The 13,908-nt window shown below is 54.6% G+C and overlaps 1 protein-coding gene and 2 pseudogenes across 1 annotated transcript; 2 read left to right on the top strand and 1 right to left on the bottom strand.

Moving 5' to 3' along the window:
* The window catches only part of LOC138102437 (uncharacterized), a 705,988-nt pseudogene that overhangs the window by 8,804 nt on the left and 683,276 nt on the right, over positions 1-13,908 (bottom strand).
* The window catches only part of LOC138102438 (zinc finger protein 850-like), a 385,524-nt pseudogene that overhangs the window by 297,867 nt on the left and 73,749 nt on the right, over positions 1-13,908 (top strand).
* LOC138102412 (serine/threonine-protein kinase PAK 2-like) lies at positions 10,542-12,337 on the top strand. The gene is made up of 3 exons (XM_069000121.1): positions 10,542-10,750; positions 11,659-11,796; positions 12,248-12,337. Exons 1-3 carry the CDS (start codon positions 10,607-10,609, stop codon positions 12,335-12,337), a joined length of 372 nt encoding a protein of 123 aa, XP_068856222.1. The 5' UTR covers positions 10,542-10,606.

Genomic DNA, 13,908 nt, shown 5'->3' with positions numbered 1-13,908 from the left:
GAGAGATTTACCAGACATTCCCTGGCCTGAGGGAGAAAAGGTGTTTAGGGATGGGGCTTCAAGGGCAGCAGAAGGGAAAAGAGTGACAAGACACGCTGCTCTTAAGGAAAGGGAAGGAGACAAAGCGCAGCTCAGCGCCCGCATGCTCAGCTCAAAGGGCCGAGCTGGGGGTGCTTGGAAGAGCCTGGCACTGAAATGCCCTGAGCAGGAAGGCTTCAATATCTTCTGCTAACAGCATGGCAGCTCACAGCGGGGCAGAAGCATTTCCAACTGCTTCAGCAATCCCTGCATCAGTTCTTAAGGCATGTTTAGAACAAACAATTCCAAAAGATGAGATTTTGGAAGCAATGGACTCAGACAGGGGAACTCATTTTACAGGAATGACCCTTCAGGCTGTTCTGGCTGCTTTAGGAACACAGTGGGACCTCCAAACGCCCTGGCAGCCCCAGAGTTCGGGTCGGGTGGAAAGAATGAATGGGGAAATAAAGAAACACCTTCTGAAGCTGCTGAGAGAAACCAAGATGCCACGGGTACGGCTGCTGCCATTGGCTTTGGCAAGAAGGAGAGCCAGACCCAGGGCAGATATTCAATTATCTCCCCTGGAATTGACGTTTGCAATTCCTCACCCTGCGAATTCCCGACCTAGTGGGGGTGGAGATAAGGGATGTCTGTTTCAAGCAGTCTGTGGCCAGAATCCTGTCTCTTCTGAAATCTCTTCCACAGGAAGCTTGGCTGGCACAGACCCTGCCTTGGGACTTTGCTGCCCAAACATCCAACCAGGACATCGGGTCCTGCCTGAGGGCTGCAAAGAAGCACCACTGGTGGCCAAGGGCGTGGCCCATTCCAAGTGTCCCCGAGCACAGAAACAGCCGCCAGCACAGCTGAACACGGGGGGACCCCTCAGCCTCGCCTCAAGCTCTCGGAAGCCCCGCGGATTTGCACTCCCCGGCTGCAGGAGGAGCAGGCCAGGCCGCCACTGCCCCTGCACAGAAGGGGCCGCAGCAGCAGCCAGGGCTCCACAGCGGGGCAAGCCCCGGGGGCTGCCCACAGATCCTCTGCTGAAATTGTCTGGCTGGGCACCTCCTCTGGCATCTCCAGGCACTGGGGGCCAATCCTCGCTGGCACCGGGCGAGCTTCAGAGCTTTCTGTGCCTGCACTCGCCACAGCTGCTGCGGGAGACAGCGGGAGAATTCCACTCTGGCTCTCAGTTACACTCACACTCTGGGCTGGGCGGGATTCGATTGCTGGAAAATAGACCAAGTTCAGAAGTGTTTTAAAATTTTATTTCTCTACTCAGGCTTGCTTTGCCTCTGCCTTGGCGAAAGGAATTTTAAAGTGTTTCTTAAGGGATGTTACACCACTCAACAGAGATGAGCTTAACATCTCAACAGACTGGGAATAGCCCAAAAGATACCCAAAAGATAACGCCCATCAACAAAACATCAACGCCCATCAGCAAACATCAAGGAACAGCTACCCCAGACACTGCCCCCAGCACAGCTGGAGACCCCTGCTCTGGAAAAGGCTGAGAAGGAAATCAAGGAGTGTGGACCTAATGAACATCAGAGGCCAAGCAGTCCGGGGCCAATAGGAAACCAAATACTAAGAACTACCCAACTTGGAACCAATGAACATTAAACCTACGGATTTCTATGGGTTTAGACTGCATCAAGTTGAGGAAAAATTGAGAAAAACTCGTGTGCCATGGAATGATTTTCTCTGCACACCTGAGCTATGTGTGCATGAAATGATTTCTGTTGCACATCCTGGCCAGAATAAAGTAATGCCTTGATCCTCGAACACTAAAAAGGTTCTTGGAGAGTTTTTGTTCTTCCCGCAGTTTCAGTGACAAGACTACAAAATTAAAATGTTTTTTATTTCATAATCCTACTCTGACATTGTCAGCTGGGTTTGGGCCAGGTGTGTGAGAAACAACTTTTAGACTTAGGGGAAGAAGTAGAAAAATCTTTATTGCTTTGGATTTTTCTGTGTATGTGTGTTCGTGGCTGTTAGTGATGGCAGAATTTTGGAATGGGTTTTTCGAGGTTCACCTTTAGGTTGCATGTTGCAAAACTGGAAGAGCTTTAAAGGTGATCCTTTAACTCACTAACAGTTAATGAAACACCATTTAAAAATGAAGGGGAAAAAAAAAAAAAGGAGCGGAGAGGGGAGGGGCACATGCAACTCCTGGGATGGCTGAGCTGGAAGAGAAGCTTCCTTCCAAGCAGCCAGCAAAAGAGATTTAGAAATGCAAATTAACTCTGCTGCGGGAAGTGTGCACAATGTCCCAGGCTCTCCTTGCCTGCCAGAGGAATTGGGCTGATTCCCTCTGCCCCTCACCCCAAGCTCTGCCTCCCTGCACAGATGGAATTTGCATCGCTAAAGGCAGAGCCCACACTGAGCATCTCGGACTCTGCAACAGAAATCCCTGAAGCTGCAAAGGAAAACAGCAAACGGAGAATGTTGGGAGAACTTCACTCACAAAAGCGGGGGGGAATCATCCCTCTCCCCACTCCAACATCTGCTGGCACTGTCTGGGTTATACAGGGTGCGTTTGACCACTGGGCTGCTTTTGCTGACACAAGGTCAGCGAAATCACTTGGGAATCCAAGGATGTGATGATTTAATCAGAGAAAAGTGGTCAATTGATGCATCCCTGGCATTTCTGGGAGTGCCCAAAAATGGGGAAAAGATGAACGGCCACCAGAACAAATCCTACAACACCATGGAGCAGCCCCTGGGAACCCAAACAAATTCATACCAGGTGCCAGAGAACCCAGTGATCATTTCAATGCATCATTAGATTACAAGCTGTCCCCCAAATCATAACCAAGCACACAGCTCCAGCTCCTGACCTTCTCACCCACCAATCCACTCCTATGAGCAACGCCACATTTCACCCTGGGATGGCATCAGATTCTCTCTCAGAAGGACCAGGAGGTTGTGGAAAATTAAATTACTCAAACTGCCCTTGTCAAAGAGATGGCCAAGGAAAAGTGGTGAAACAAGAACAAAGGAAAGAAGAAAGCAGCTCATGTACCGCTCCAAATGTGGAAAGGATGGGAATGGGACACGTTTTCGTGGTTCCCTGGCAGACCATGGGTTAAACCAATGCTGTTTCTCCTCTCAGGTGCTATAGCAAGTCTCATCTTTTTACCATGCACCACACCTTGCTCAGTGCAGCTCATTCAGCAGGGGATCAAGGGCATGCAGGTGGCAGCCAGGCCTCCTGACCCAGAAACGGCCACAAAAGGACAGAGAATGAGGTCACTGAGAATAATCCCAAAACCAAAGAAGGCCCAGGAAAAACAGATTAAGGCATTTTTAAAGTTTGTAAAGAAAAGTACTGAAAAAATAAGAAGGGGGGATTAAAAGGAAAAAAATGAACGTGTCTTTAGAAACAGATGCTGTGAATCCCATTGGAGATAGGGCCAGGGACTTGGAGGTAAGGATGTAACAAGAGAAACCATAAAATTTCAGAAAAGTGTTACTAGCTGACAGAAACCGCGGCTCAGCCAAGCTCCTGCGAAATTCCTGAACTTCCCGAAGAAGAACAAGGACTCCACAGAGCCATGAATATCGGATGTTCTACAAAGTGGGGGTGCACATTAAGGGGCACATGCAGCAGGCGCATCGGGAAGTCTGTACCTTCCAAGGACCTCAGCCAAGGAGGAAAGGGACACGGAGATGCGGCCGCGGAAATCGGCATAAAAAGGAGGCTGCGTCCTCCAACACTTGGACAGAGCCCACGGGAAATGCCCCGTGGCCTCTCCCTTGCTCCAGGAATAAAGTTCCTTTTACAGGACTCCTCCGGCTCCTCTGGGGACACAAACCTCTGGCCACGGGAACTTTCCCGCACACTCCCGCCGACGGGGCAGCCACCTCTGTCCTACCCACAGCAGCCGGGACGAGCCAGCGCTGCTCCGGCACCGGCTCCTGCCGAGGCAGCAGCGGCAAGGAGAGCGCGGGCAGCCGCTCCCGCAGCGCCCTCACGCCAGGGCGAACACGGCGCCCACACGGCACAACGAACCCGCCCCAGCCCCCTGCCGCCCCCTCCGCCCGCAGCCAGCGCCGAGCCCCGCCAGAACCGAGCGCGGCTCCCACCTGCGCTGGGGCCGCCTCCGAGCTCCGCCGCCGCCTCACCGGGCTCCGGCCGCCGCCGCCGCTCCCGGGCCCGCACAGACGCTCCGCCAATGGCGCCTCTGCTGCGCCACGGCCGCCCTGCCGGCGGCTCCGGGCCCGGGCTGCTCCCCGCTCCGACCAATCAGCGCGCCAGAACCACGACTGACGGCAGCACCGCCCAATCGCAGCGAGGGGCGGGCTCTGCACACGGCCCAGCCTCGCCCCGCGCTCCCAGCGCCCCCCGGGCTGCGTGAGGGGAAAGCCGCAGCTGAGGAACAGCCCTGGAACGGGCCCGGCCCGAGCCGCCATTCAGCTGGGAAGGGAAACAAAGCTCTCCGCTGCTCCCGGCCCGACTTGCCCAGCCCTGCGTGTTGGCTGCCTCCGGCTCCTTGGGAAGCCCTGCAGCCTCGCTACTCCCGCCCCTAATTCGGAGCATAAGTGCATGGCTTTGATTTCGTTGTTCAGGCTTGGCTATGGGCTGTCCTTGTCTGCTGCATTTTCTGGGTTCCTCTTGGATCCTTTGAGCAACAGGCTGTGCCCCGGGAGGATCCTTTGTGCTCCTTTGTGACAGAGGAGAACCTTCCAGGCGGTTCTTGCGGGAGCTGCTGCTGTGATGTCACGGGAACGCTGCCGCGTCCTCGCCGTGTTCCCGTTGCTGTGGGCACGGAGCCCTCAGTGTCCAGAGCGGCTCTGGGCGCCCGCTGGTTGCCGGAGGATCCTCCTGCCCGAGGCATTCTCAGCAGCCAGCCCAGCCCCTGCCGGGTGTCCTTCTGTGCTTGCAGGGGTACAGTCTGCGACGTGTGCAGCACGGCCAAAATGATCCAGCAAGCGGTTGCTGCAGTTTGCACTCTGTACTCTGTGGCTTATTCGGGGTATTTTTTAGCCCACTTGGCACGTAAGTCGAGGTTTTCCCTGGGTGCAGCGTCGGTGCCTTCGGGCTCGCTGTGTGCTTTCTGTTCTCCCACTGGAACTGAGCTGCCTTTGTAACCAAATTGCCATTAAGACACCGTTGGTTTGGGAGAGCTCCTGCCAGCAGCTGCAGCTGAAAAAGGGGGTGTCTGCAGCCAGCGGGGCGTGCACAGCATTTGCAATGGAGCCGGGGGGGTTCTGTTCCCTCAAGCGCAGAGTCTGTGCCAGCGGAGCCTGGAACTCCCTGCGTTGGCTGCTGCAGCCAAGAGCTGACACAGGCCAGGATTCTGTGCTGTTCTCTTGCTTGCTGTGCGAAGGGACTGTGGCTCCTGGAGGGATGTTGTGGAAGCAAAATGCTCTCTCGGGGTGTCCTTGCTCCGTGGGAGTTCCCACCACGGGCAGGTTTTTCCTAACAGCATCTGGTTCGTGTTGCCTGTCCCGTTGCAGGGCACCTCACGCGTGGATCCCGAGCAGCTCCTCCTTCGGTGAGTGGGAAAGGAACCTTTGGTGGTCAGAATTGTGCAGAGAGTTGTGAGCTTGGCGTGTGGCAGTCGAGCGCCAGCCTGGGAGGCTGAAGGAAAGTTCCTGCCAGTGTCTTTGCAGCAGCAGCAGCAGCAGCAAAGGGATCCCTGGCACTTTTCTCCTTCTCTGCTGAAGAGCTTTTGAAGAGCTGCAGGTCTGGTTTTGCAGGCAGAAGATTGCTTGCTGGCTTTAGCCACGGTGGAATATGGAATGCCCAGCAATAAGTGGCAATGTCGACTTTAGCCCATTCCTAGTTTGAACAGCTCTGAATCCCATTTCTGCTTAGTGCAGCTGGATGTGTAGCTGAGGATAAATAAGGCGATAACTGAGATAGAACTTCCCGTCCCTCACGCTATCATCTGTCCACAGGGCACAAAAGCAGCATCAGCTCCTCCTCTGGCTCCCTGTGCTTCCAAAGAGGAGGCCAAAGAGGAGGAAGACAGCAGTGAACTTCCCGCTGTTCTGGGGGATGATGGTGAACTTCCCTCTGTCCCGGGAGATGAGGGCAAACATCCCACGGTTTGGGAATACAACAGTGAAGCTCCTGTGGTGTGGGGCGAGGATGGTGGACATCACCTGGTGTGGGACGAGGACAGCGAGGCTCCAGCGGCATGGGACAAGGACGACGGAAATCTCCCAGCGTGGGACGAGGACAGAGGACATCCTGTGATTTGGGAAGAGGAGGCTGCAATTCTCCCAGCATGGGAAGAGGACAGCAAACATCCCGTGGCTTGGAAAGAAGACCAGGAACCTGCTGCATTTTGGGAAGAGGATGGGGAACCTCCCTCTGGTTGGGAAGAGGACACTGAACCTCCCTCTGCTGCGGGATCCTGGGCTGAACATTCTGACAGCAGCACAGCCCTGCAGCCAGAGGGCAGAGAGGAGTGGTGCCTGATGCAGCTGAGTACGTCTGCTGTGCTGCTGTGTGCCAGAGCAGGGTGCTGCGTGTGTGTCTCAGCATCAGCTGCACCCAGGCTTGCTGTGCAGCTGAATGTCACAGAGTCATTTATTGTCCTTGCCCAGCTGAGAGCAAGGGGCTCCCGGCCCCAGGGAGTGGGGCTGCATTTTGGCCCTGCTGCAAGGCGGGGTCTCCATCTGGGAGGGAGCGTCTTCCATGTGGTTTCTTTCAGGGAGCACCGTGAGCGTGGGGGAGCCTGCCGAGAAATACCTGGAACTGGAGCAGGTTGGCCAAGGGTAAGTGCACGGCAGTTACTTCTGCACAAGCAGGGGCCAGGTATTTGCTGGTGCAGGATCAAGTGAGAAACCAGGCAAGCTGCAAACAGCTTCAGACACTGGGCCACGATCCTGCTGTCTCTCAGTCCTGATCAGAATTGGTAACTGTGGTCAGAAGGCACCGTCAGAGGCCCCTGAGGCCGGCAGTGTCCTGCCTGCAGCAAGGATCAGGACCTGGAAGATCTTCTGTCCCTGGAATTTGATTACCTGAAAGAGCAGCTCACCATCTGGTGACTGTCAGAAAACAGTTCTCAAGAAGATTCCTTTCAAATATTTTGCTTCCAAAAATATCCACCGGTCAGGATTATCAACATAACAGTTTAGAAACAGAAACCAGAGATGAACTAATAAGTGCCCTTTTCAGCACAGGTAGTAAGCCCCGTACATTCAGTAACAGACACAGAGCTGCTGCACTGGGGGGGAAAATGCATCAGCTGCCTGATGGCAGGGCCCTTGTGGATCCTGCAGCTCGTAGGCAGGAAATGGAAAAGGATGAAATACATTCTTTTCCAGTTCTTTAGACACCTGCTCCCACCCTAGGTTTTGGACTAAAGTAATTCAGTGTGGACATTTGGGATTTGCTCCAGCCCTTTTCCTTCGTGTTGGGCCTCAGTTTTCTCTCGCACACCTTGTGTGGCACAGGGCTGGTGGCTGCTGCGCTGCTGTTTGAAGGGTCGATGCACCCAGATGTTTTGTAAACGCTGCAGGCAGCAGAGATCTCCTGTCTGGGCTGGCTTTCACTCCCAGGGCCTAAAGCGCTGCTTCTTTCTTCTCTGCTGTTCTGTCTCCAGGGCTTTCGGAACCGTTTATAAAGGACTCGACAGGGCCACTGGAGGAGAGGTCAGTGTCACCACGCCCAGCGCGTCGGGCAGCTCTCGAGGGCTTTCCCCTCTGCTGGGAGCTGTGGCTGCAGCTTTGGGGGGCCAGCAGAGCTTTCCTGCACAGGCTGTTCCTCTGAAGGCACAGCAGTGTCAGCCTGCAGAGCACGGCTGGGACAGACTTGAGCCTTCTGAAGTGCCCAAAGGAATGCAAGGAGGGCAGCGGTGTCTGTCAGAGCAGGACACGCTGGCTTGGTCTTCATATCTGAAAACATCAGTGCATCAGCTGGTGGAGGCTGAGGCCTAATTTATCTTCATCCCAGCCTCAGACAGGAACACTGTTTAGCAGTTTTTCCATCCTGTATTTCATCTTCAAAGGATACCTCAAGACCTAATGAAGGAGCGATCCTGCTTGGGATCAGTTTGGGGTTTTAGTCCTACTGCAGCTGTTCCCAGAGAGAGGGAGAGGAATGAGAAGATGGATGTGCAGAGCAAAGCTCTCTCCTAAACGCTGCAGCTGTGTTTGGGTCTGGTGTCAGTGACAGCCCGTGACAGGGATCATCTGAGCAATGTTTGTGCGTGTTTGCTCTGTTGTGCAATCCCAAACAGAGCAGTTGCGTTTGAAATCATGACCAAATCCCCCAGGATTGCTAAAGGGTTCCCGGCTGTTTTGCTCTGTTTTCACAGAAGCAGAATTACTTCCTGCTTGCAAAATGTGTTTGAATGATAATGAGAGTGGTGGTAAACTAAGGCGGTTTGAGAAGCCAGCAGGTGCAGAGAATGCTGTGAGAGCTTTGAGGCTGAGAGCTGAGGGCCCATTTCTGCAGAGCTTCCAAGGCCAAATGTCTCTGGCCCTGTGTCCTGTAAGCGGCCCCTCAGCGAGCAGAGAAATGGGCTGTGGGAATGTCACTTGCTGAGCCCGGGTGTCCCATCCCAAGGCAGTTTGGCACAGCCCGGCTCCGTCGCTCCACAAAGACTCGCTCCATGTTTGCTGCGGCCTCCTGCCCCAGACTCCTGCAGTTCAAGGGCTGCAATGTCCTTTCAGGTGGCCATAAAGAAAATGAGTCTCAGAGGGCAGAACAGGGAACGAGCTGTGAATGAGATCCTGGTCCTGAAGGACAAGAAGAACCCCAACATTGTCAGCTCTTTGGACAGGTGGGTGCTTCAGCTCTTATCCCGTGCACGGGCCCTGCATTAATCTCTCCTGGCATCTGCAGTCTGGAGCCTGTTTTGAAAAAGCCTCACCCGGCCGTAGCTTCCCAAAACAACAGCCTGTGAGTTCACGCCCTCCATGTGCTTTTGTTGCTTTGGTTTGGTTTTTCCTTCAAGCTGACCCAATTTTCTGGATCTTACAACAAGTGCTGATAGACCCTGGCAGACATTATTTCCCTTGGCTTCTCCTTCCCAACTCTTTTCCATTGCTGCAGATGCCAGAAAGACCAGGTTCTTGTTTCCAGAAACGCCTCATGTGCCCCTTTTGCAATGGCCTTGCCTGTTTCTGAAGGGACTTTCTGCAAGGTTTTCCAAACACTTGACCACTTTTGTCCTGAGATCTGCACGGCCTCCTGCCCTGGATAACTCTGGAAGTTGTGTTGCCTTGTTCTGGAGGGAACGGTGGAACTGCTGAGTTCAGATGCTGAACCAGCTGGGGGCAAGTGTTGTGGTTCCACATTGATCTGGGCTGCTGCTAAACTGCATTTTTCACTTGCTTGCCATCTAAGGCCTCTCCTTTTCCACAGGCGTCTCCTTCTCCTTTAGACTGTGCAGATCCCAAGGACTGTGCAGCCTGGCAGGAATGTCTCTGCATCGGATTCTGTCCTCATTTACAAGTGACCTGGAAACAAAACTCCACTCGAGGCTTTTCCATCGGGGAATTGAGCAGTGCACGTTCATCTCCATGCCATTATTTGCCTCTTCCAGCTTCCTTGTTGATGAAGATCTCTGGCTGGTGATGGAATACATGGATGGAGGAACTTTGCAGGACGTTGTCAGACAGACACGCATGGCTGAAGGAGAGATGGCAGCTGTCAGTCGGGAGGTGAGGGATCCTGCTCGTGCTTGCCATGGCTTGGACACAATGCTCCTTCCAAGCAGGGCCTGAGAAGAGGAGTGGCTCCATGCTCAGAGCTTTGTTTCTGTGTTGTTTTTATGAGCTGGAGAAGAAAGAGCCTCTGAAGTGAACGGCCTGCCAGTGTCACTGCACTTCCACTCTGCTCTTGTCCTCTTTCCTGCTGTTGTGGGACTCTCTGTCTTTTTTGATTTGATTTGCTGTTCTCAGCTTTGCCTTGAACCATTTGCCCGGAGCTTGTCTGCACTGCACTCCTGGCCTGTCACAGCAAAGCTGCTGCTGGCAGAATTCTAAACTGTCCTTTCTTGTGTGCTGTATTCTGGCCATGGATTTCCACCCTCGTGTTTCTTGCTCTCTCTCAGTGTCTGCAGGGCCTGGATTTCCTCCACTCAAACCGGGTGATCCACAGAGATCTGAAGAGCTCCAACATCCTTCTGGCAACGGACGGCTCTGTCAAGCTGGGTGGGTGTTCCTGGTCAGGCACGGCGCTCCCGGGCTGCGGGTGTGGGGCTGCTTCCCAGTGACGGCCAGAGCCCCACAAGTGCTGCTGGTGGCGGTGCCCGGCCCCTGCTGGCAGCTGAGAGCGGCTGCCCCATGCAGAGAGCTCAGGAGAGGAGCAGGGTGTCAGCAGTGGCTTTGCTCTGGGTGTGGCCCTTGCAGAGGGGCAGGAGTTGGAATCTGAAGCTTCAAGGGAATCACTAAAAGCCACTGCATGAAAGCTGAGGGTTCCTTTAAGGGTCCACTTCCATCTTGCCTTGGCTACAGCCCTGCGGACTTTTCCAGCTGGATTCAGCAGTGCATTCTCAGACTGAGAGTGGGCAATCTTTGTGCTTGGTTTCCTCATTCCAGCTGCCTTTGACAGTGTTTGTTTCTGTCCTCAGCTGATTTTGGCCTCTGCGCTCAGCTGAGCCCTGAGCAGGAGCAGTGCAGCTCCATGGTGGGCACTGCTCACTGGATGGCCCCAGAGGTTGTGACCAGTTCTCCTTATGGCCCCAAGGTGGACATCTGGTCCTTGGGCATTGTGACCATCGAGATGGTGGAAGGAGAACCTCCTTACTTCGAGCACACGGCGGCCATGGTAAGAGGCAAATTTCCCAGAGTTTGCAGAGGCCTGTGAGCACAGAGGGACCCTGCCCTAGGAGGTGGAACCGGAGGGCTCTGCCCATCAGGAAGGGAATTCCCAGAGGATTCGAGCCTGAGCACAGATGAATATTCTGCAGTCTCCAGAATTTGCTTTGAGTTTTAAGTTGTTGCAGCTCTTCTGTCTGTGAGGATGACCTGAAAACATGAAGCCAGAGCATCAGCTCTAATCTTGCAGAAAACCCCAGACCAACCCCAAAATCCACACCTAAACTCAACAAGTTTTCTGAAGGAGTTTCTGAAAGAGGTTCTGCGAGATGAACTCCCCCTGACTCTTCTCACTGGGAAACTTGTCTAAAACATGAAGATGATTGTTTAACATCCCCATAGTCTAACATATTTCTTTCCTAGCCCAAGCTACTTTCTCCATGTCACCAAGGCTGAGCTTTCAGCAACCCAAACCTCAGGTTCCTTGCCTGGCAGTTTCTGGGACGGAACATCTTGAATGCATTTACTTGAGTGTCAGTGGCACTGCAGGGATGCATTTGATGTAAGAATCCTTGGAAATACCACAGGCAGACTGCAGTGACTCTTGCAAATGGCCTGTAAAGCTGGTGTCCGTATTTGGAGAAGCAAAATGGGCTGTTTCTGATGGAGGTTCCAAATAACAAAGTCAGCCAATGACATTGGCTCTCAAGGCAAGATCATCTGGATGTTGGAATGGCTGTGGCTGCAGAAGCGTCTGGCTTTTTTGGTTGGCATAGAAGAATGAGCTCTGAGCAGCATCTCTGCCAGGGTGGAAGGTGTCCCTGGAGACTGGGGCTGAGAAACCGGGGTCGCTGTGAGCACTCGTGGGTGTGAAGGAAGCTGGCAGAGCTTTTTCAGAAGTGTTTGCTTTCCGCGCAGGCTCGCTGTCTGATCCGGCAGAACGGGACCCCGCAGCTGCAGGAGCCCAGGTGCCTGTCGGCTCTGCTGCGGGACTTCCTGGAGTGCAGCCTGGAGCCGGACGAGGAGCGGCGCTGGTCTGCCCAGGAGCTGCTGCAGGTGGATGCGAAGCGGCTGCAGGGGAAAGAGCAGCGCGAGGGAGGGGTTTTCTCATGGGGCCCCCTCCAATAGTGTCCAGTCTCGCTGCTTTTCACATGCAAAGCCAGCAGAATCCTCGCCTGGTTTGGCTTGGCAGGGTCCTTTGCAGGTCATCTGGACCAGGTGCCCCGCAAGGAGCAGGGACATCTTCAAGCAGATCAGGTGGCCCCGAGCCCTGCCTGACCTGAGCCTGGATGTTTCCAGGGAGGAGGCACCTCCCACATCTCTGGGCACCCTCTGCCAGTGTTTCCCCACGCTTCTGATAAAAAAATTCTGCCTCAGATCTAATCTGAGCCTGCTTCCCTCTTCTGAGTTTCAAACCATTCCCCTTTGTCCTGTTGCAACAGAGCCTGTGAGGAGCTTGACTTGGGAAAGTAACAGTTGATTTCTTTCTTTTTCATCCTTTGGGCAGCACCCATTTTTATCATCAGCCAAGCCTCTCTCCAGCCTGAGCCCTCTGATCGCTGCAGCAAAGCAATTGAAGGAGCAGCGGAGGATGTGAAGCACCTGGGGACAGCTTTTCGTTATAGTAGTTAGGACAAGTGGTTAGTTACGGTAGTTAGCACTGCTAGTTAGTTATGGTGGTTAGGACAGCCTGGTAGTTATGGCAGTTTTTTGAATAAAAGCTCTGTTAAACCTCAAGTCCCTTGACGTGTCCCTTCCTTGTTCCCCCGTGACTCAGCTGCCCGGAGCAATGCGAGGGGAGAGCGGGCCCAGCCTTGCCCAGAGCTGAGCCCCAGCAGAGCCCCGGCAGAGCCCAGAGCAGCCTCAGCATCAGCAGAGTCAGCCTGGAAGGAGGCGCCTGGAGCCTTCTCGACTGCAGCCGACTCTTGTTTACAAACCGCGTGGGGTGGGAAATGCCACTGGTTCTGCAAGAGGCCAGAGGGGGCCCGGGGAAGGCCCAAATGCGAGGGACAAAACCCGCCCAGTGCTGAAGAAAAACCGCGCCTTTTTCCCCTCCCACGTCGGCCAAAATATTGAATCCTAAACCAAGTCAAACAGGGCAGGGGAGGAGCCCAGGCCCTTCCACCCCTGCAAACCAAAGCGTCCCTTGCACGGCTCTGAGCCCCGGTGGCCCCGCGGGCGTTGGTTTCTGTCGGGCTCGCTGCCGCCAGCCCAGGGCCAGCCCGGGACAGGGCGGGCGCTGGAGGCTGCGGGCGGGGAGATGCGATCCCAGGACACGCATTCGGTGGCACCTGCGAGCGCAAGCAGGGGAGGGGCTCCAGCAGTGAGAGGGGGGAAAGGAATAAGGTGAATGTGACTTAAACAAACAAACCCCGTGAGTCTGCTTTAGATAGGGCCAGGGAGCTGTAGGTAGGAAGGAGTGAAAGAAACAATCACTTCCAGAAAATGTTACTGATTGCCATGGACTGCTGCTCAGCCAAGGCCATGTCAAATTCCTGAACTTAGAGAAGAAGAACAAAGTCTCAATGGAGTTATTAATATTGCTTTGTTCTACTAAAACGAACAGAACGGGTGTGTGCATATTGGAGAGCAGATTGGGAAGTCTGAACCTTCCAAGGAACAGTCCCGGGGACAGAGCAGCCACCTCTGTCCTACCCACAGCAGCCGGGACGAGCCAGCGCTGCTCCGGCACCGGCTCCTGCCGAGGCAGCAGCGGCAAGGAGAGCGCGGGCAGCCGCTCCCGCAGCGCCCTCACGCCAGGGCGAACACGGCGCCCACACGGCACAACGAACCCGCCCCAGCCCCCTGCCGCCCCCTCCGCCCGCAGCCAGCCCCGAGCCGAGCGCAGCTCCCACCTGCGCTGGGGCCGCCTCCGAGCTCCGCCGCCGCCTCAGCAGTGGTTCCCAGTCACCCCCATTATGATCCCAGTCACTCCCAGCATCATCCCGGTCGCTTACAGTCACTCCCACTGTGTTTTCAGTCTGGTCCCAGTCACTCCCAATTAGATCCCAGTTGCCCGCAGCATTGTCCCAGTGGCTCCCAGTCACACCCAGGATGGTTGCTTTCACTCTCAGTAAGAGTCCAGTGTGGCTCCAGTCACTTCCAGTATGAACCCAGTCACTTCCTGTATGATTGTATTTGCCCCCACTGTGGTCCCAGTTGCTCCCA

The sequence above is a fragment of the Aphelocoma coerulescens genome, unplaced genomic scaffold, assembly GCF_041296385.1.
Source record: "Aphelocoma coerulescens isolate FSJ_1873_10779 unplaced genomic scaffold, UR_Acoe_1.0 HiC_scaffold_75, whole genome shotgun sequence".
NCBI classification, from domain to species: domain Eukaryota; kingdom Metazoa; phylum Chordata; class Aves; order Passeriformes; family Corvidae; genus Aphelocoma; species Aphelocoma coerulescens.
The sequence above is the reverse complement of the archived record's forward strand: the minus strand, read 5'-3'. Positions and strand labels throughout refer to the sequence as shown.

Coding starts and splice junctions, on each gene's coding strand:
- LOC138102412 (XM_069000121.1), top strand. CDS start 10,607: ATGGTGGGCACTGCTCACTGGATGGCCCCAGAGGTTGTGACCAGTTCT. Junction 10,751..11,658: donor TCGAGCACACGGCGGCCATG/GTAAGAGGCAAA, acceptor CTTTCCGCGCAG/GCTCGCTGTCTGATCCGGCA. Junction 11,797..12,247: donor CTGCCCAGGAGCTGCTGCAG/GTGGATGCGAAG, acceptor TCCTTTGGGCAG/CACCCATTTTTATCATCAGC.